Raw genomic sequence first — 20,873 nt, 5'->3', positions numbered from 1 at the left:
TTTAATGTCACCAGTGACTGGAATCCAACATGTAGTATGTGACTTCGGACGATTTGATCAAATCCACTGATGCTCAAATAATTCGTGATATTTCTATAGCATCGGAGAGGCAAGCTTAACTTTTCTAAAACCTTCTTTTTAAATCAGTGATCACATTTATTAACTAATGCCAGCAAATTAGATCTGGTAATTAATGCAGTTAATTTTACCAGAAATACTGTTTTTACATTTCATATTTACATAAAACTTATGTAAACTCTGGTCACTGAGTTGCTTTCTAATGCAAATGTTTCAATGATGTTTTATCTTCGATTATAAAAGGCCTGCGATCTAGTATATTGAGGATTTTACCTTTCTTTTGATGTTATTTTGTTCAAGTTGAGGCGTATAACTGTAGCTTGTGTCTGGAACAGTATGGTTCACAACTTGCAAGTTAATATTTTCAGTTTCTATGACAATTTCACCAGTCGTGTTAACTCTTTTAGAATACTCTTCTAGTAACCATAGCAACCTGGTAAAAGAATATAGACAATCTTTGTTACATATTTGCAACCTTGTACTGACAATATTGTGACTGTTCCGTGAGACGACTATCTCTGGCACTTAATAAGAAGCTTATAAGTCAAACCTGTGTTAAAGACCACCTCTGAACAGAGACCACCTGGCTCTAAAGACCACTCATTTTGTTTCCCATTTTAACATTTACAGTGTATTTTAACCTGTGAATAAAGACCACCTCCAAGTAAAGACCACCTTTTGGCTCTACCAAGGGTGGTCTTTATAGACAGGTTTGACTGTATAATGAATATTAATAAAAATGTAGTTCCCAGACGGCGCCAATTTCGATGTAGTCGGGTTGAACGGTTTATTTTTTTTCTATTCTGACTGTTTCACCAGAACCAGTACTGCTACCTAACACTAGTCACTAAGAAATAGAATACTATTTTCTTAACCAATTAATTACAAATAACATTAGACGCCCATAACCCATTTAACATTACAGACATTAGAAAAGAATTCCTTATTTAACCGCTCAATCTCCATTAACGCTAGACGCCAATGTAACCAGTTCACCTTTACAAGTATGTCGTACCTTTCACTGGAGTGGTTTTTGAAGTTGCTCTCAATCATTACTGTTTCATTGGCATCCAGTAAGTTCCCTACAACCATTGTCATCTCCTTTGCGATCTGAGGTATATCAAAATAATAATTATAACTGCAAACACTTATTGTTACTACTTTCGAGCTATCATTTAAGGTGTTAATCACCTGCTGGCCTCCTCTGAATGGTTTGTTGCAAAATGTTTCACTGTAGAGATAACCTATTTTTGTCGTGTTATAACATCTGCAGAATCCCTAGGGATTAGTTGGTGCCCGAGACCGCTAAAATGTTCTTTTAGCCAAGTATCAAATTTCATTGATTTTTCAATAGCAAAATAAAGAAAAATAAAAAAAGAAAAGAAAAATAAAGCACACAGTTAAGAGGTAATGTTGTTATTATTTAAGACAGAGTTATGGTAATTGTACTATCTCATGCCTCCTTGTAATCTTCTGATGTATCAAGTTAATTTTAAGACAGTCGGGGAATAAAAAATATTTCATTGAATATTGAAAATGTGAACAATTACTAAAAACGAGATAAGTCATCAATTCAAAATAAGGTTACTAAATAAAAATGAAAACCAGTGAACCAAACACTTTAAAATTAGCTAAAATTGAGACCGCAAATAATAATTGTGGAGTATGACCTTGATTTTCATGGTGAAATTTACGTTGTGAAAATGCAACCAAAGTGATCGGTAATGATCTGTGACTTCAGCAAGAAATTGATCGGATGTGAGTAGAAAACAAAAACACTCTCCAGAGCTAAACAATTATTAGATGATGATGTTATTTGATGGGTTTTTGATATTTAGCGGTTGTATATCTACTTGTATTAGTCAGTTCAGAAAAAACAATCCTAACTGGTGAGTTTTTTTACGTACGAGCTTTTTCCCTGCAGCAGAATGAGACTTTCATATTTCTGTACAGGGGCGGATCCAGCATATTTTTCCAGGAGGGGTCCAGATAGTGGGGGTATGAGGAGAAAATTTTTGTTTCTCGGGGTCAACGGAGAGCAAATTTCGAGCGTTTTAGAGTACTTGAAGAAAAACAAGAATCTGAATCCCATAAAAAATGTAATCATCATTTCGAAAATTAGAAATCCAGTATTATTTTACAAATTTTCCCATGATATGAAAACGAGCATAGCGGGGGTACGGATGAACAAGAATGAAAAAATCATTATTGGCCTATACTATGTTTAAGCCTCCTCATAAAGACCAAAGACTCGTCGACTTCTAAAGAGTTATTAAAAATATAATATAAATCATGTATTGCCATTATCGATGTGGATGTTTGCCGTTTGATCTCAAAAGTTCGTGTTTCAAAAGGTAGGAACCTTTCCAAGGGCTTTCCAGTGCAGCTTTAAACGTTTTCACCACTAACTTTGAAAATTGAATATTGGGGTGGGGGGGGGGTCCAGACCCCACTGACCCCCCGCTGGATCCGCCTATGCTGTATCATGATAGTACTTCACCTTTTGCATACAGTGTTATTAAACGTCAAATGAGTTACGTAAATGATTATGTCAATCCATAGTTTGCCTTTGGAGACAGACTGACACAATTAAAGATTAGACATTGTAGAGTCGTGAAGAAAGTTAGTTTGATGGTCTTCTTTGGAATATAAAAAGGTATTCATTTTTTCCGAACCTGTTTGAAACAAAAATGGGTAAATTTTATTCTATACTTATATATATTTTTATTTAATTTTTCAAATCAAGTAAGCCAGAAATATTTAAAAACTTAAAAATGTAAAGGCAGTCATGCGTGCAAAGCGCTTGATTTTTAAAATCATCGCACGTGTCCTATGTTTTCTGTTTATACTGCTCAGTTTTTCTGTCATTGTTGTTAGCAGTGCTTAATCAATTCATCGCTCATGAAAAATCACATATAAGTTTAAACAGTAAGCAAGAGCCATTTATCAAACCAGATTTCACAACAGTCTTTTCTGGGGATTTTTTTTTCGCACGAGTTAACGGACGGCTTAATTGTGTAAGAAAAGCACGCTAGAATATTACTTATGCCTTATGATACTTGTTGCACACTAAATGAGCCGCGCCATGACAAAACCAACATAGTGGCTTTGTGACCAGCATGGATCCAGACCAGCCTGCGCATCCGCGCAGTCTGGTCAGGATACATGCTGTTCACTAACCGTTTCTCTAATTGTAATAGGCTTTGAAAGCGAACAGCATGGATCCTGACCAGACTGCGCGGATGCGCAGGCTGGTCTGGATCCATGCTGGTCGCAAAGCCACTATATTGGTTTTCCCATGGCACGGCTCAAATATGATACCCAGTTAACAACAAGTAAAATACTTAAGAGATTATTATACAGGGCGGGTGTGCTTTAAGGCGTTTTTGGCATACTAGGTATATGGTATTAGCCCGAGGGCTTTAGTCCCTGAGCAAATACCTCACCTAGTATGCTAATATCGCTTTAAGGCATACCAGTCCTGTTTTATAACATTTTTATTGCATATGTTTATCTGAAGTCAAGACAAGATAAGAACTTAAAGTTATCAAATTAATAATTCAGAGCAGACGATAAAACATTATCAAAAAATTGTGTGATATTAAACCGTTTTTATTACACGAATTCTTATATAAATTGCCGGTCCATAGGTTTTGTAATTGGCCAGTCTGTAGTTCAGCATAGTACACAACCACAATGCACTGCTTCTTAGTTAGACTAGCTCCTAGACTATGATATTTCATTTTTGTTTTTAAAGTTATGAGTATATATCCTAGGTCATTAGTATTTAGCCTGCTGGCAGCAAGTTATTCTGCTCTTGCGACCAGTGCAGACCAAGATCAGCCTGCAGGCTGATCATGTTCTGCACTGTTCGCAGTAAATTTTCAATGAACACACCTTCAATTAATAAATGGTATTGCCAAAACTGAATGATGGACCAGTCCATTTTAGAAATTTAGCAGGATAAGAGTTAGAATGTTGTCTGCAAACTAAAACAAACATACTACGCTTGAACTGATATTATAACTGTGTCTCCAGAAAAGCAGACGAACATCGAAAATAGTTACATCAATTAATGATATGATTACTCTACCGAGGCGGCACGGCATATCAGTAACAGGGTAATATATTGCATTAACAGAACAATATATTACTTTCTAAAAGATAAGAAAACACTTGCTTTTGTTTATCATGTTCTAGATTACGCCAATTATACGTAAAGACACACCATTACATACAAGATTAGGGCCGCCGACAACCTTGTCGTTTAGAATTTATGTTTAATTTTGTCTCCATTAACAGCTGTTGTCTGCATTTAATTCAGATTTACTATGTCTTTTAAGCTTAACAATATGTGCAACCTGTCAAAATCCCTTTTCATTACCGTCTGACATACAGTTGGTACTAAGGCAAACCAGTGTCTATTTTCAGTTCATGATATCTTTTCACCGAGCGAAAACCAGCTGTGGCGTAGTTAAAAAAATCTTCCTGGGCACACACAATCCCCTTTAATATTTTTATTCCAAATATATCCCGGTTTTCATTTAAATGGGTACTTCTGCCCTATAAAACATTTTAGTTACTTTTTAAATTTATATCGATATTCTGATTTTAAACTGTGAGGGAGATTTTGTCCGCCTTGGTAAAATTAAGCACTTGATGTGGGGGTAGTTTGTTCAACATTGAACTGAAAATGATCATAGTTTGATCTTACGTGTAGAACAAACGCATTTCCAATTTACTAGTATTACTTGATATTTTTTTTTCACTATGGAATTACCAAATATATTTCACTTTTCTTTCCAAACATTAACTGAAAACCGTGTGATAATGATTTAGACTGAAATAACCAAAATGATTCATGTTTTATTTTTTTTATCGGGATCAGACCATTTTCAATACGTAGATGACGAAAGTTCTATAGTCAAACATGTCCAACCGATCACCTGTTGAATAAGTACTTTGCGTAAAGGAGTTGGCATTTAGTGTTTCACATTTCACAAGTAACAGTTAGCATTTGTCATTTGATAATCACCGTTTGATAGTTAATGTCAACATTAAACACTATGGCAATAAGCATTTAGGAAAACTGTCAAATGTATGGAAGGCCTCCCATACAAACGTTTACAGCATAAAATTAAGAGACAGTCAGACCACGCCAGTTTTATACGTTATATTAAAATGACCATGTTTTCGGATAAGCGTTTTCGAATTTAGCAGTGCATTTTTAGTTCAGACAGTGTATTGGTGTAAGGCGGCAAAAAGTAAATAAATACGCGATTCAGACTTCTGTGTCTACGTTATTTAAACACCTGCTTCATATCTTAAATTTTACACACAAAAAGCAGTGAATATAAGTAAAAACTTAAATACAAACGATAATATATAACATCTGTTAGAACTGTTTGACTCGGAAAAAAAACGGTAGGTGTTTCTTTGTTCTCTGAAAATGATTTATGGGCTGTTAAGCACCCAATTATATAAAAATATTATCGCTGTTTTCAGTCACTGATTGACATAGCTCTTACCGAAACGCAGAAATAGTGTTTTGTTTTAGAAATAATACGTTATTTCCAGGTTATGCTGATTCAGGTGTCGGTAATTCGGTCAACATTTGCTTCCGTGGCGTCGAAAAAAGTCCCCAAAATAGTCCTCCTAAGTTTTCCTATTTTTGCGCATTTCTCGTAAAGAGTCACAAATTGTCAGAGAATACATATTGCAGGTAATAAAATGATTATCACGCTAGTTTATGTTCTTGTTACGCGTATGTAAGTCAGTTATAGAAAACCTGAAAGGCATTTTTTGTTCATTCAAAATATATTTCAAACATAAAAGTTTTTTTGAGATATTTTTTTGTTAAATTGTCCAACAGCTTTATTGACATGCCCAGTTGCAATGTGATATTCAAGTCAAAAATCATTTTGTATGTTAAATTTGAACTTATTTTTTGTATTTTCTTAAAATAATGTTCGTGATATTTTTTTTTTTATTTCGTTCGTGATAGATTTTTTTTCAGTGACTTGGATTACAAAATTCATTCATGAATTACAGAAACCATAAAATCAAAAGGTGAACAATATTTGGAACAGAAATACTGTGAATTAATTTAGAAGCGCATGTGGGTGGGGGACATTTTGAATAGATATAGTAAAGTTTAGTACATTTGTACTTACTTCGATATTTTCAAAAGAGAAGAAGAAATACTCCTCGAGGGTGCTGGTGATGTTTGCAATTTCCTCAGATCTTAGACCGGAAGCGTCCTTCGTCAGAGTGGCCAAGTTGCGAAGGTTCTGGCTCACATCTTCCGTTTGAAGCTGAAAGTCACAGAATGATGAGAGATTTAAAATGAGCCGTGCCATGAGAAAATCAGCATAGTGGCTTTGCGACCATCATGGATCCAAACCAGCCTGCGCATCCGCGCAGTCTGGTCAGGATTCATGCTGTTCGCCTTCAAAGCCTATTGCAATTAGAGAAACCGTTAGCGAACAGCATGGATCCTGACCAGAGTGCGCGGATGCGCAGGCTGGTCTAAATCCATGCTGGTCGCAAAGCCACTATGTTGGTTTTATCATGGCACTGCTCAAATCATTTTAATCAATTTGCTCGACAGATGCAGGATTCAGTTAGACACAGTTATTGACATTCGTAAACTACAGATAGTGTTGGACGGTCAGATAGTCCATTTTAAGGCATCAGATCAGACGTTTGAAGTATATTTTACCTTATTATTTATTGATTTTAGCTGATACCTTTTTACTATTTTTATAAAATGAAAATACATTGTATGTGTTGACTACATGTGAATTTTCAAGACCACGGAGTTTTGTTGGGATTTACTGGTTATTAAATCACGAAAACATCGTTCTTTCATTGTTAGCTCCCTGCACTAACACTAAATCAAGTATACATCTAAAATCTTTTTATGTGACTGTTTCTGAAATATGTACTTACTTCCAAGCACTGTGAAGTGTTCGGAATGTCCCAGAAAGTTGTACCGTTGACATCAACATTACAGTAGCGCGAGGCATATCCAGTACTAAATATACTGTTGGGGCCATGTCTGCAGAGCACCTGGGTGGTGTCCCCTGCTTTTGTCCTTGGCCAGGTATACCAGCCGGTCTTGTCATAAAATGAGTCGTCAATTTCACAAAATACTGCAAACATACATGAACAATAATGACAATAACACAGAATAGCCAAAAGGGTATGCATTAAAAGACTTCATTAAGGAGGTTATATTGAAAATCTGCTTTTATAATTCTGTGTTCAACCTTCATACTTTATTGCGATCAAACTGAAAATGCGGCTCTGTCCGCATCCTTCAAAATCAATACTCTGAGAAGGAAATTACATTTTGTTTCTCGGAATAACGAAACATCCATGTAAATCTCGACAAAAAACGGTAATAGCAGTTTAATCTTTTAGAAACTTTTATGAAGCAGCCAGCCAAACGATCGACTTAATCTGGCTAGACCAGTTGAAATGAGAACAAAAAGTCAATTTGGCAAGATAGCTGACTGGCTGCTTACAGGAAGTGATTGCTTAAAACACGTGGACGCTAAGGCAGGTATAGCTGTAAAGGCTTTGTCCAGGTCAGACGTCTTTCATTTTTATCCTTTCCTGTATCATGTTAACTTGTTGTTGTAATTGTACAAATCTATGTTACGTATTGTTGGGAACAAGTATGTTTTAACTAAACGCTTTGTACGCTTTTTCATTCATCTTAACAAAAAATGGGACCTATATTTAAATACTGTCTTTGGGAAGCTTCAAGTTGTAGCATTAACTGTGCAAATACCTCAATTAACAAGAGCTTTCTAATGTCACCAAGATCAAATGTCTAAAAATATTTTCGCGCCCTTCTGCATAATACCGTCTTACATACAAACGCTTTACCGGAAGTTTTGAAGTACGTATATAACAATTTGGAAAAAAAATGCATACCAAATTTTTAGAGCAATTTACAAACCTTCCTCGCAGCTGATGCGCACAATTCCGTCTGGACAGTTGCAGACATGACCTTCGCCTTTCTGCACGCAATGACCTTTACCACACGGAGACTGAACACAAGGTGAAATCTTGTCACAACGATCTCCTGAAATCATGTTAGGAAAAAATGTAATTGAAGACCAACCTCAAACAAAGCGAAGAATATCAATTGTACATTAAAAACTACGAAATTCATTTATATGTATCTTTACACATATTTCACATTATAATAAAGTTTTAAGAATTAATCTATCGATATGAAACCAAATTTTGATATGAATAGTATAAACTTTTTATAAGATTACTGTGTGTGTTTTTTACAGTTGAAATAAATAAGTCAAAGGCATTCGTAACATTACAGAATTTAAGTTAAGCATATCAAGTTTTAACTACATCATAATAAAAAGTGTTCGACTTAACAGAGTTCGAGTTATCAATTTTCAAGTGTAAATAATAGTAGCCTAGATCAAAGCTCTGCTTTTACGTGACAGCAACGAGTATGACACGTGGGAGACAAAATAAGCGACAATTGTGCATGGTAATTATACATGTATCTTTCAAAACTGTAGATGGAGTAATTTTCACGTTATTTTTATTTCACAGTTTGACAGACAACAGACGTATTTCAGCTGAGGAGAATAAGCGGGAGTTTTGAATTAGTGTGGTGCTCTTCATCGCGAATCTTATCCAGCTAACAGTTCACTGTGGAGAATCACGTGATCAAAATAATCTCTAAACCAAAGTTATATTTTCAAGAACATGAATAAATTTCCTACAATGATAATTTATGAAATGTAAACATAGCCTAAAATATGACTACTGAACATTTTAAAATGATTATGTAGTTGACAATAATGATAGATATCCTGTAATTACAAACACTAAGGACAATAAGAGGTCTCAGTCTCTTGAAGTGTTCCAGATGATCAGAAGGTGATTGTGATTGAAATCTATGTAGTTTTAGGATACATCTATGTTGACATATGATAGGCTATATTTTAGATTTACAGCAAAAGTTGCTTCAATATTATCCCATATTCTTCATAAATTCATTTTGGTTTAGAGATTATTTTGATTATGTGATTCCCCACAGTGCAGTTGCTGACTGATAACATTAAGGACAATAAGAAGTCTCAGTCTCTTGAAGTGTTCCAGATGATCAAAAGGTGATTGTGATTGAAATCTATGTAGTTTTAGGATACATCTATGTTGACATATGATAGGCTATATTTTAGATTTACAGCAAAAGTTGCTTCAATATTATCCCATATTCTTCATAAATTCATTTTGGTTTAGAGATTATTTTGATTATGTGGTTCTCCACAGTGCAGTTGCTAACTGATAACACTATATATTTATATACATTTAATTGTGTATACTGTAGAAAATGATAAATTTTACACAAAGCGCTTGCATAAAAGTACATTTAAGATAGGTAGATAGATATTGCATTAAGAATTAAACATGAATAAAAGTTCATTAGTCAATCAACTGAACAGGAAAATAGATGGTGAAATATTTAGAAATACAAGACAAACATACATTAGAAGGTGAATGATATTAAAAAAGAAATTTTAATTCAGTTATACGATAAAAACAGTTAAGTGAAAGATCTTAAGTGAGAAACATACAAAATGTAGTTAAAAAGGTATCTAAAATGCACAACTTAAACCTGATTCTCCTCTTGGAACTAAGTGTATAAATGACGAATAACCGAACCAAGTGCCTATTTTTTTCCAGTTTGCAAAGCAACAGTGACACAAATTCTTGAGTAAGCATAATCAGTATATATGTTGTCAAGTGAAAAAGGACCATTTGACTGAATGTTCTAAAAATTTTGTTTGCGCACAAACGTTATGTAGTAAGCTAAAGTCTTAGAGAGTATTTGAATTCATGTAAAGAGGACTTATGCAGACAATACATGGTTTTAAAAATTAAAACATCGTCTCCAGAAAAACTTTTTTAGGAGATGTCCTTTTTAACTTGACGTTACCATTTTTAAAACTATAGTAACAAAAGCTGCGAAAGGCTTTGCAAGCCTACACAGCAGTACATGATGTAAGCACTACCGAAACATAAACTGTATCTCTGTATCCTTAAACAAACCTGTCTTACAATGTTTAAAAATTTCGTCTTCATTATCTTTTCCCCATTTTCAATCTTCAATCACTTTCAAACGTGTTAATTTTGTCACAACAAATTCCTCCACCAAACATATTACAACACAACAGCGTCCATCAACACATAACACAGCTGCGTCCACCAAAATGTTACACAAAAGTGACCAACACAAAAGCACACAATACAAAGGTGATTCTTCTAATAGTTATGAAAGTGTGTGTTTACAGTTGACAGGGAATTACATTTATCGACAGAAGTGCTGAATATAGACGTATTGGGGTGCACAGAGGTGAAAGGTGAAAGTCCACAACAGCGACCTTGACCAGTGACTTACCAGAGTAACCATGGAGACATACGCAAGTTGGACGATTTGTGACATTGACCTGATTTGAAGAGGTAAGGTTTCCCCTCAGTTCAATTTCATAAGCCTCTCGGCCCTCCTGTATGATACAAGTACCGCCATTTTCACAATCGTGGCCAAGTTTACAGAAATCCAGATTTTCACAATGCGTTCCATAAAATATGTTTTCACACAAACACCGGTATTTCGTTACATTCGTGGCACTTTGTACACACGTACCTTCGTTCCAACACGGATTTTCCGCACATGGATCGGTATACTGGCATTTATCACCTCGGTAACCAGATACGCATGCGCAAGTGAATTCACCGGAAGAGCTTGAACAAGATGCGTTGTTCATGCATGGCTGCAAAAGACACGGATCGTAAATGTCACAAAACTTCCCTGAATATCCCGATTGGCAAACGCATTCGACACCACCCGCTTCAGTCACATTCAGACATGACGAATTGTGGTGACAGAAATTAATATTACATCCATTTATCTTTTCGCAGTTCTTCCCAAATCTTTCTACTGGACAGATACATCTATAGTCTGTATCAGAAATATTCAGACATTGAATATTTGAATGGCATGGTTTGTCATAGCAAGGGTTAAAATGTTCACAATTTCTTCCAAAATTTCCACCATGACATTCACAAATGTATTCTTCATCCGACACGTTTTTGCAGTTTCCGGTTCCACAGGGCTTGTCGTAACAAGGGTCATAGTACTGGCACTCTGCACCCCAGAATCCATCAGCGCAAACGCAGTTGTAGGAACTTATTTCTTTATAATGGCAGGTTCCATTATTTCTACACAATTCCATACCATTCATTGAAGTTAGCTCACACATATCTAAATTGTCACACCTTTTCCCGCGATATCCGACATTGCACGAGCACGTATATTTATCGTCAGCAATTTCTGAAGATACATTGTTTGCCGTGCACGAGCCCTGATTGCAAGGCTGGTAAAGCGCACATATATCCTCATTTTCACATAAATCACCAAAGTAGCCGTTCTGACAAGAACAACTGAAGTTCTTGTTATTGGCTGAAGAACAATTCCCGTGCATACAAGGTGACGGTACGCACGGGTCAGGCGTTTCACATAGCTCTCCTACAAAATGATCTCGACAAATACATGTGAAAGTATTATTTCCATTCATACAAAGTGCATCATTTTTACAAGGAATAGTCGAACATATATTGAAATATTCACAAACATTACCGTAATGTGTGTCTGGACAATTACATGTGTAATTCCTATCCCCCGTGAACACGCACGTGCCCCCGTTCCTACACGGTGCCGATGCACAAAGATCCACGTCCGTGCAGTTGACTCCGCCCCATCCCTTCGAACAGTTGCACGTGTAAGACATGTCCTGATTCACGAGACACTCCCCTTTGTTTTGACATGGCTCCCAGACGCTGCAGTTGCTAAAGTCGGGACAACTTCCATACAGACCTTTATATATGGATAATTTATTAGTACATGGTTACCATGGTGATACTGTTAACAAAGGAAAATGTGGCAAAATACACAAAATGTAAGTGAATTATTCACGGAACCAAGTTATTAAGCCATTTTAGAATTTCTGTTTTTGATTTTTTTTAACAAAGTACTGGGAACACTGACTTTTGATATATTTTTGTCTGTATTGAGGACTGTATGTCATGGTGGAAATATTTTTGGTACTTTTGATTGCAAAAAACAATCATAACTTTGATTAGGACGCGGACTGTACAAGCGGAGGAAGTTCTTCCCACGCCATATATTTCTAATTAATATCAACACTGTAGCTGGTGAAACATTTCCCAATCACGTAAAATAACAAAAAAACTATTCTTCTTTTAAATCAATTATCTTACATGTAAAATATTTTCGATAACATTATCCATCATACCTTGACACTTTTAATTAAAATAAGTGCTAGTTTATCATAACGGAATGAGGAAAAGAGGCAAAAAGTCATAAATAGGTTTTGTTGAAATGAAATGGAAGACACAATGAAAAGATAAAGTTTTGTGTAATATACGTCAACATTCAGCATTAAAATGAAATCCTAACTATGTTTCAGCATTGCGCCAACTTTATCAAACATAAGATTTTAGGTGTAAAAACGAAAATGAAATGTTAGAATGTAGAATATTATTTTATTTTCGACGAACTGTATGTAAGGTTGAGTTGATATCTTTAAACTGAAGTAAATATTGAGTTTAAGACAGATCATTTAGTGTTTCTGATATCATTTAAATAAACGACAGGTTTACCTTTCTTTTCGATCGTAACTTTTCTTTGAAGACTTTCTGGACTCCATTCTAATCCATTAAAGACACGCACAGAGAATGTATAGTTCCGGCCAAGCTGGTTTCCTGTAACTATACTGCATGTTTCATCCTTTACGCCCTCTACGCGAACGGGAACCGTCGTCGCGTTCTGGTCGTCCATTTTGAAAAGAAGTTCGTACTTCATGACGTAACTTCCGTTAGTCGGGTCTTTCCAACAGACTCTTGCAATGGATTCCTCTACTGCCACACAAAATACATCCGGTGCTAAAGTGAAGTAAAGTGTTAGTGTAATATTCCACATGTCGAAAGATATCCCTCGAATAATATTCAGAGTAAAACGAAAACAACACCAGTATTAGTAGCAGTAGCAGCAGCAACAACAAAATTAACAACAATCACTATTTTGTTGTTTTGGATATGAATGAAACCGTATAAAATCACATTTAAAAAAATAATAATATTCATCTTTTCACATTGTTTATCCTTTTACCGAAGGACTAGCATTTTAAACACTACATTTGCCACATAATTGCTTTTTCCTTCAACAACTCGAATTAATGATCTGTATATCTATGTATATTTTTTTGTTTTCCTTAATACTGTTTATATATACGGAATCTATAATGGGCATTCCGACAGAAACATTAAAGCTGCGAATAAGAATAGCATGATATTAAAGACACATATACTCCATCTGTCGCTGCCATAAAATACACTTAAATGATTTCGTTTCATTTTGTTTCGTTATAAGAAACAATGTCAAAAAACAGAGACATTTTGCACGGCGTTTTTTTATTTGATGACTTTTTTGCGATGTATCCTTTTTACTAAATTGAGACAGAACACTTCATTATCAAATTGCCGTTAAAAAGGTTATTTTCTCAAATAGAGAACGCAATTATTCAAAAATCCGAAATATTTGTTTAGAAGGTTGATGAGAGATGAGTACTCTAGTCTATATAAACATGTATTTCGCAAGTAACAAAAATACGCAGAAATGTTTTGTTTAAACTTAATATATCACCTTAAAGCGATGAAGTGACTAAAGTAGACTTGGCCATTTAAGAAGGTCTTCTCATAAATTGTCCTTTTGAATGTAGTTCACGTACAGGACAAGTTGGAAAAATTACATGTAAACAAATGTTTATACATGCGAATAGTCATTAAAAATGAGCGAACAAGTCCATGTTAGCTTGTCATAGATATGGACTGGTCATTTTTCTTTCCCTTGATTCTTGTAATCGCATATATTACGACTATTTATTTTCAAGTACATGACAGACGTGCATGTTACACACGTAGGACCTTGAATCGTCACCTATATGTGAGTTTGTTTGGCCGTGGCGAAATATTTAATGGATGTTTCGTCCCGTTTCGTCCCGAGAGTACAGAAGCAATCTAAACGTAGCAAAATAGTTTCAAAGCCTATTTTATTGACTGTATTTTTAAAGTAAACCTTTTAACAAAGGTGTGTGGCGTCACGTTAAAATGGACCTGCCACGTCGCTGGAAAAATAACATAGTTATATATTCCCGTGCACGTTTTGTTGAACGTTAAACGTAGACATTTCGTTTACATGGCCTTTTGTCCCGACTGCTCTCGTATCGTGACATTATTTATGTTTTACAGTTAAGTCTACTTAAAGCATGTTTAAAAATATCTAAATATATACATAAAACTTAAAAATACCTGAAATACACCTAAAAATAAACGTCAAAATGTTTCTTGTACATTTCATCTCTGTCTTTCGTGTTAGCAGGGCAACGATAGCACAAAACTTCCCTTGAAATGGTTGACAGTCAAATCCTCGGCAAGCTAACGGTTTATAGCTAACTTTATGGATAAGACAGTTTCTGACAAAAACTGTATAATCAAGGCGTGAAAGTTCGTAGGTTTGGATAGACCGATTTGTTGGATAGACCGATTTGAAGTTAAAATGAACGGGAAGTTAACTTGTACATTGACATTTGAGCCGCGCCATGAGAAAACCAACATAGTGCATTTGCGACCAGGATGGATCCAGATCAGCCTGCGCATCTGCGCAGTCTGGTAAGGATCCTTGCTATTCGCTTTCAAAGCCTAATGCACTTAGAAAAACTGTTAGCGAACAGCATGGATTCTGACCAGACTGCGCGGATGCGCAGGTTGGTCTGGATCCATGCTTGTCGCAAATGCACTGTGTTGGTTTTCTCATGGCGCGGCTCATTTAATTCCGATATCCTAGACTGACGCAACAAATATCCACAAAAATTAGCGCCTCATCCTATTCCCGTCCCATCCCCCACCCCACCCCGCGCTCCATGAATATTAATAATTTCAGAGTAGGTAAATTTGTGAATTTCACATAGTACAACAGATATACTGTTGAAACAAGAGATCACAGAGTGATCTTGGCGCCCACCAATGTGCCATTTTTGAGTGTTCCAAATTTCAAGACTTACTGACTAGCTCAAGGTCAAATTTCATTTCCGTACACAACACAAATCTATGCAAGTGGTCCAAATTTGAAGGCTGTAGCTTGAGAAATGTAAAAGTAGGTCACTAGGTCAAAATCAAAGTCAAATTTTACTTCGGAATACAAAACTATGCATGTGGTCCAAATTTGAAGCCTGTACCTTCAAAAATGTAAAAGTAGGTTACTAGGTCAATGAAAAGGTCAAAGTTTGTTTCGGTACACAAAACTATGCATGTGGTCCAAATCTGAAGGCTGTAGCTTGAGAAATGTAAAAGTAGGTCACTAGGTCAAAATCAAGGTCAAATTTTATTTCGGAATACAAAACTATGCATGTGGTCCAAATTTGAAGCCTGTACCTTAAAAATGTGAAAGTAGGTCACTAGGTCAATGTAAAGGTCAAAGGTCATTTCAGTACACAAAACTATGCAAGTGGTCCAAATTTGAAGGCTGTAGCTTGAGAAATGTAAAAGTAGGTCACTAGGTCAAAATCAAGGTCAAATTTTATTTCAGAATACAAAACTATGCATGTGGTCCAAATTTGAAGCCTGTACCTTCAAAAATGTGAAAGTAGGTCACTAGGTCAATGTCAAGGTCAAAGTTTTTTCGGTACACAAAACTATGCATGTAGTCCAAATTTGAAGGCTGTAGCTTGAGAAATGTGAAAGTAGGTCACTAGGTCAAAATCAATGTCAAATTTCATTTTGAAACAGGAAACTATGCATATGGTCCAAATTTGATGCCTGTACCTTCAAAAATGTGAAAGTAGGTCACTAGGTCAAAATAAAGGTCAAAGTTTTTTCCAGTGCACAAAATTATGCATGTGGTCCAAATTTGAAGGCTGTAGCTACAGAAATGTGAAAGTAGGTCACTAGGTCAAAATCAAGGTCAACTCATGTCAAGGTTCATCTTGCCCCTCAAAAATATACATGTGGTCCAAGTTTGAATGTTGTAGTTACTGACAAGAACATTTTAAAAGCTTTTCCCTATATAAGTCTATATGAACCATGTGACCCCCGGGGCGGGGCCATATTTAACCCTAGGAGGATAATTTGAACAAACTTGGTAGAGAACCACTAGATGATGCTACATTACAAGTATCAAAGCCCTAGGCTTTGTGGTTTGGACAAGAAGATTTTCAAAGTTTTTCCCTATATAAGTCTATGTAAACCATATGACCCCCAGGGCGGGGCCATATTTGACCCTAGGGGTATAATTTGAACAATCTTAGTTGAAGACCACTAGATGATGTCACATACAAAATATCAAAGCCCTAGGCCCTGTGGTTTTGGACAAGAGGTTATTCAAAGTTTTTCCCTATATAAGTCTATATAAACCATGTGACCCCAGGGCGGGGCCATATTTGACCCCAGAGAAATAATTTGAATCATCTTGGTAGAGGACCACTAGATGATGCTTCATACTAAATATCAAAGCCCTAGGCTCTGTGGTTTTGGACAAGAAGGTTTTCAAAGTTTTTCCCTATATAAATCTATATAAATTATAGAAATAAACAAAGGGCCATAACTCACTCATAAATTGTTGAACCAGTCTGTTTTTCAGGGGGACACAACTAGGGTACCAATACATCATTCTGACAAAGTTTGGTCAAAATCCCCCCAGTAGTTTCTGAGGAGATGCGATAACGAGAAATTGTTAACGGACGGACGGACGGACGGACGGAATGACGGACGGACGGACCACGGACGCAGAGTGATTTTAATAGCCCACCATCATCATGATGGTGGGCTAAAAACTGAAACAGGTTGATTTTATTAGGGTTTAGCCCCCGTGTATCAACTTTTAGATCAAATTATTCTTAATTTTTACATTTCCAGTCTAAGTGAAGAAGCTGATTTGTTAATAAATAGGCAATTATGAATGAACGGACAAAATGATAGTGGAAATATGCAGTATACTTACGCCGGAGATCAGTAATTATTACGGTAACATCGGTCGTATTAAGCCGCTGCGGTGACCCGCCGTCTATCGCCGTAACGCTAAACGTTACGTTACTGACTCCAGCTGGAATATTTCCCGTCATCTCGATGAGGCCTGTCTCCAGATCAACTAGAAAATACCGCTCAGCATGTGGATCAAGTATATGATAATGAAACTGTTTATTATAAATTTCTGTGTCTGCATCAACCGCTTTTACGGTTCCTATATCTGTCAAGTTGTAATCAAGACCGTTTCTTAAAGCCACGAACGTGTACTCTTGCTGTTCAAATGACGGTGCGTGCTCGTTCTCTTCCGTAACATTGATCTGGATACGTCGGTCTTGTGGAGTCTGGTTGTAGTACCCGTACACGCTGAATGTAAATACGTACCCTACTGGTTTGTCTATTGTTTTTTTAACCTTTAGAATCCATTCATTAGGTACCCGGGGTTGTTGGATAAGCTTGAAATAGTCCGAATCCCTACTGTTTGTAAGGGCAACGCTTTGTAGGGGTTGGCCTGTATCGGTGTCTGTGGCAGTCACCGAGAGGACGGGTACGTTTTGAACAGCACCATGAAAAATCAGAGCCGGAAATGGAGTCACTGTAATCTGAGCATTACCTAAAATGGAAAAAAGAAAACTAACAACAACAACAACAAAGAAAACAACAACAACAAAAAAAAAAAAACAACAAACAAACAAAAAACAACAACAAAAAAAACACGCTGAAACAGATTAAGATAGCCATAACTAAATGCAATATTTCAGTTGAACTGAAGGGAATGAGACATTATTTTTCCATTGATGACCATTTATCAAGATTTATCCTGTTCATAACTTACGAAATCCTTTGTACCCATGCCATGTAAAACAAAAGCGTTCTAAATCAACTATAATATTTATTTACCTTTAACTTGACCTATTTGAAATGCCGAAATAAGAAAAACTTCAAAGTATGTAGTATTTGATAAATGACATGGTACAAAGTGAACTCATTTCTCCCTTAAGTAGAGACGTTTAATACATTTATTACATTTAGTTCACCTTTGATTTTAACTCGTTAGTTTATCAACACGTTATGAAAGTTCGGCAAGAACGGAAACACAAAACATAAACAGGAATTAATTCATTAAACAAGAGTTGTCTCCAGTGTACCTCTAGAATATGATGCCAGGGAAGACAACAGCTATTTGGTAAAGGGGACCGCATAGCGATACCACTTTATTTGCCTATAAACGGTGCGCAAATTGAAAGTGCCAAATTCAGTTTGATCGAAATATACAATTGGCTCGTTTTTTTATCAACAAATATTGAAAAAATGAGTTAATTTTAAACACATTTACCACTCAAATCGTTGAAATTTTACCTTAAACACCAGGGTAAAAGTATAAAAGGCAGACAAGCTCAGAAAATGTCTGCTTTTCAGCTGAACACAATGCTGTGAACAACAGAAAACTGATACATTTTTTCTAAATATCTCTACTTTTATTGAACTTTATTTTTTGAAATTTGGAACATATGTTCTCTAGTATGACAGAATTCAGTGTGTAAAATTTTGTAAATTTTTATCAAGTAATTACTGCCTTTCTGAAAAAAAGTTTTTAGTTGTCTGCTAGAAATTCAAATTTACCTCTACTTGCTAAAGCCAGCCCACATAAAGGTTATGACCTCCCTTTCAGCCAATAACAGAATAGGGAAGTTTACATCAGTAACATCTTTATCTGACAGATGGCGGGAGATGAAAAAATAACTCCATTCAGCATTTAGATAAAGAAAAGAAATAAAATCTTCTGCTTTTTCTATAAACCAGCTAGATTTACTCCATAAATGATAATCCACTTTCTGATTTAACCTTCAAAATGTTGAGCACATATTATATCACATTGTTCACATATTCTACATTTGTTCCATTCAATTATCAAGAGTTATAATCCCCAGCATCCCTGTATTGCACACATTACAGTAATTAGCTAGCCACCTGAAAGCTGTAGATAAAAGTGATTTATATCTAGTTCCCAAAACATTGGTTGACCCATTAGGTTAGAAGGTTATTTGACTTCCTTCAGTATTGACCTACTTCAAACAAATGAACAGTAACTGTATAATTTGAAACTGTTACAGTTAAAATATATAGCTCTTACAACCAGATGAGTATTTTTGGTATACTGAAATAAGTACTAGTAAAATTAGCAGGTTTGATTACTCTGAGTACCCTACTTTATAAAATGGGGGTATTCTGGTCACTGTGATAAGCTGAACTAAAACATTCCTAGGATATTTAGTCACCAGGTGTATGTTTTTAGTGCAGTTTGTTAGTATTTACATGCATATTAAATATGGATATCAGAGCCAGTAGTTTCAAAATTCAATTTCTGGGAGATGTAAAAACAAATATTCAAACATTCATTATGTAATACACATACTGACATATATTGTTATTAACTCCGAGAGATTCAAAAATTCCATGGAATATGTTTCAAAGAATTGTGTAAGTAAGCAAAAATATTTCCACATTTTAATATTTATTACATGAAATGCTAATTCCTGTGTACCATTGCTCTGATACTGATACAAAAGCAAAGTTAAGTTTAAACTTCTTAACTTCATCCAGTCATGTAAATTATTAGTATTTCAACAATGGAAAATATTTGTAGATACCCTTGTAGATACATAGGCTTTTTAATTTGTAGATGAGTATTTACTACAATTTATTCAGATCTGAAAAATATACAAAAGCACACGTGGCTCTGTTTACTAGAGATAAAGTTTCAGTGTTATCACCCATCATCTGTCAGATAAGCCCAGCCTACTCTCTAAATATGCTTAATGGCTTTACCACCGCAATATCAGCCAGGTAGGACCCGGCGTTTAACGTGAACCTTAACGTGATAATAGGTGCATGCGTACATGTTTTTGCATCTACCAACTTCTAAAAATTACCCTAAGAACACTCTCTTGCCATTTTATTTGTAAATTGTCTTTATTCACAGGTTAGAGTATACTGCAAACAAGCTCACTGCGGCGATTATCTCCCCTAGCACTCATTAAACACAGCCGTCACAAATACCACGTGACCATGAAATTACATGACCGTTGACTTGTAAGAAATTTAAATATTACTTTATTATTTCGATTTTATTAAGTTATTTTCAATTTATCACATAGCCATTTATCTTGAAATAAACTCAAAACAAATGCATCTAGAGTTGTCACAGGAGTAACGAATTATACCCCCACAATATGGCCTTGTCACAGAACTAAGCCAATGCCAAAGCCGAACTTGCTTTACCTTTGACCTACTGACCTCAAAATCAATACAGGTCATCTGCTGGTCATGATCAATCTCCCTATGAAGTTTCATGATCCTCGGCCCAAACGTTCTCAAGGTATTGTCCGGAAAAGGTTTAAATGTTCCGGGTCACTCTGGCCTTTGACCTTTGGAACTCGGAATCAATGGGGGTCATCTGCGGGTCATGACCAACCTCCCTATTAAGTTTCATGATCCTAGTCCAAAGCGTTCTGAAGTTATTGTCCGAAAACCGTTTTAAATGTTCCGGGTTACTGTGATCTTGATCTGTGACCTATTGACCTCAAAATCATTTGGGGTCATCTGCTGGCCATAACCAACCTCCCTATCAATTTTCATGATCATGGCTCAAG

General features: G+C 35.8%; 1 protein-coding gene across 3 annotated transcripts in view; it reads right to left on the bottom strand.

The window, feature by feature from the left end:
• The window catches only part of LOC123528907 (adhesion G-protein coupled receptor G6-like), a 45,022-nt gene that overhangs the window by 9,676 nt on the left and 14,473 nt on the right, over positions 1 to 20,873 (bottom strand). For 2 of the 3 annotated variants that reach the window (XM_045308978.2, XM_045308979.2), the window contains exons 3-10: positions 17,198 to 17,833; positions 12,805 to 13,086; positions 10,523 to 11,998; positions 8,048 to 8,173; positions 7,030 to 7,232; positions 6,252 to 6,392; positions 1,094 to 1,188; positions 352 to 511 (exon numbers count right to left, since the gene is read on the bottom strand). In XM_045308978.2, the coding sequence (XP_045164913.2) occupies positions 352 to 511; positions 1,094 to 1,188; positions 6,252 to 6,392; positions 7,030 to 7,232; positions 8,048 to 8,173; positions 10,523 to 11,998; positions 12,805 to 13,086; positions 17,198 to 17,833 (3,119 nt within the window). The remainder of the gene's footprint in view (positions 1 to 351; positions 512 to 1,093; positions 1,189 to 6,251; positions 6,393 to 7,029; positions 7,233 to 8,047; positions 8,174 to 10,522; positions 11,999 to 12,804; positions 13,087 to 17,197; positions 17,834 to 20,873) is intronic. The other variant, XM_053521718.1, reaches the window with a different exon arrangement.

The sequence above is a fragment of the Mercenaria mercenaria genome, chromosome 13 (genome assembly GCF_021730395.1).
Source record: "Mercenaria mercenaria strain notata chromosome 13, MADL_Memer_1, whole genome shotgun sequence".
NCBI lineage: Eukaryota > Metazoa > Mollusca > Bivalvia > Venerida > Veneridae > Mercenaria > Mercenaria mercenaria.
Note: the sequence above shows the minus strand (reverse complement) of the source record. Positions and strands in the feature narration are given on the sequence as shown.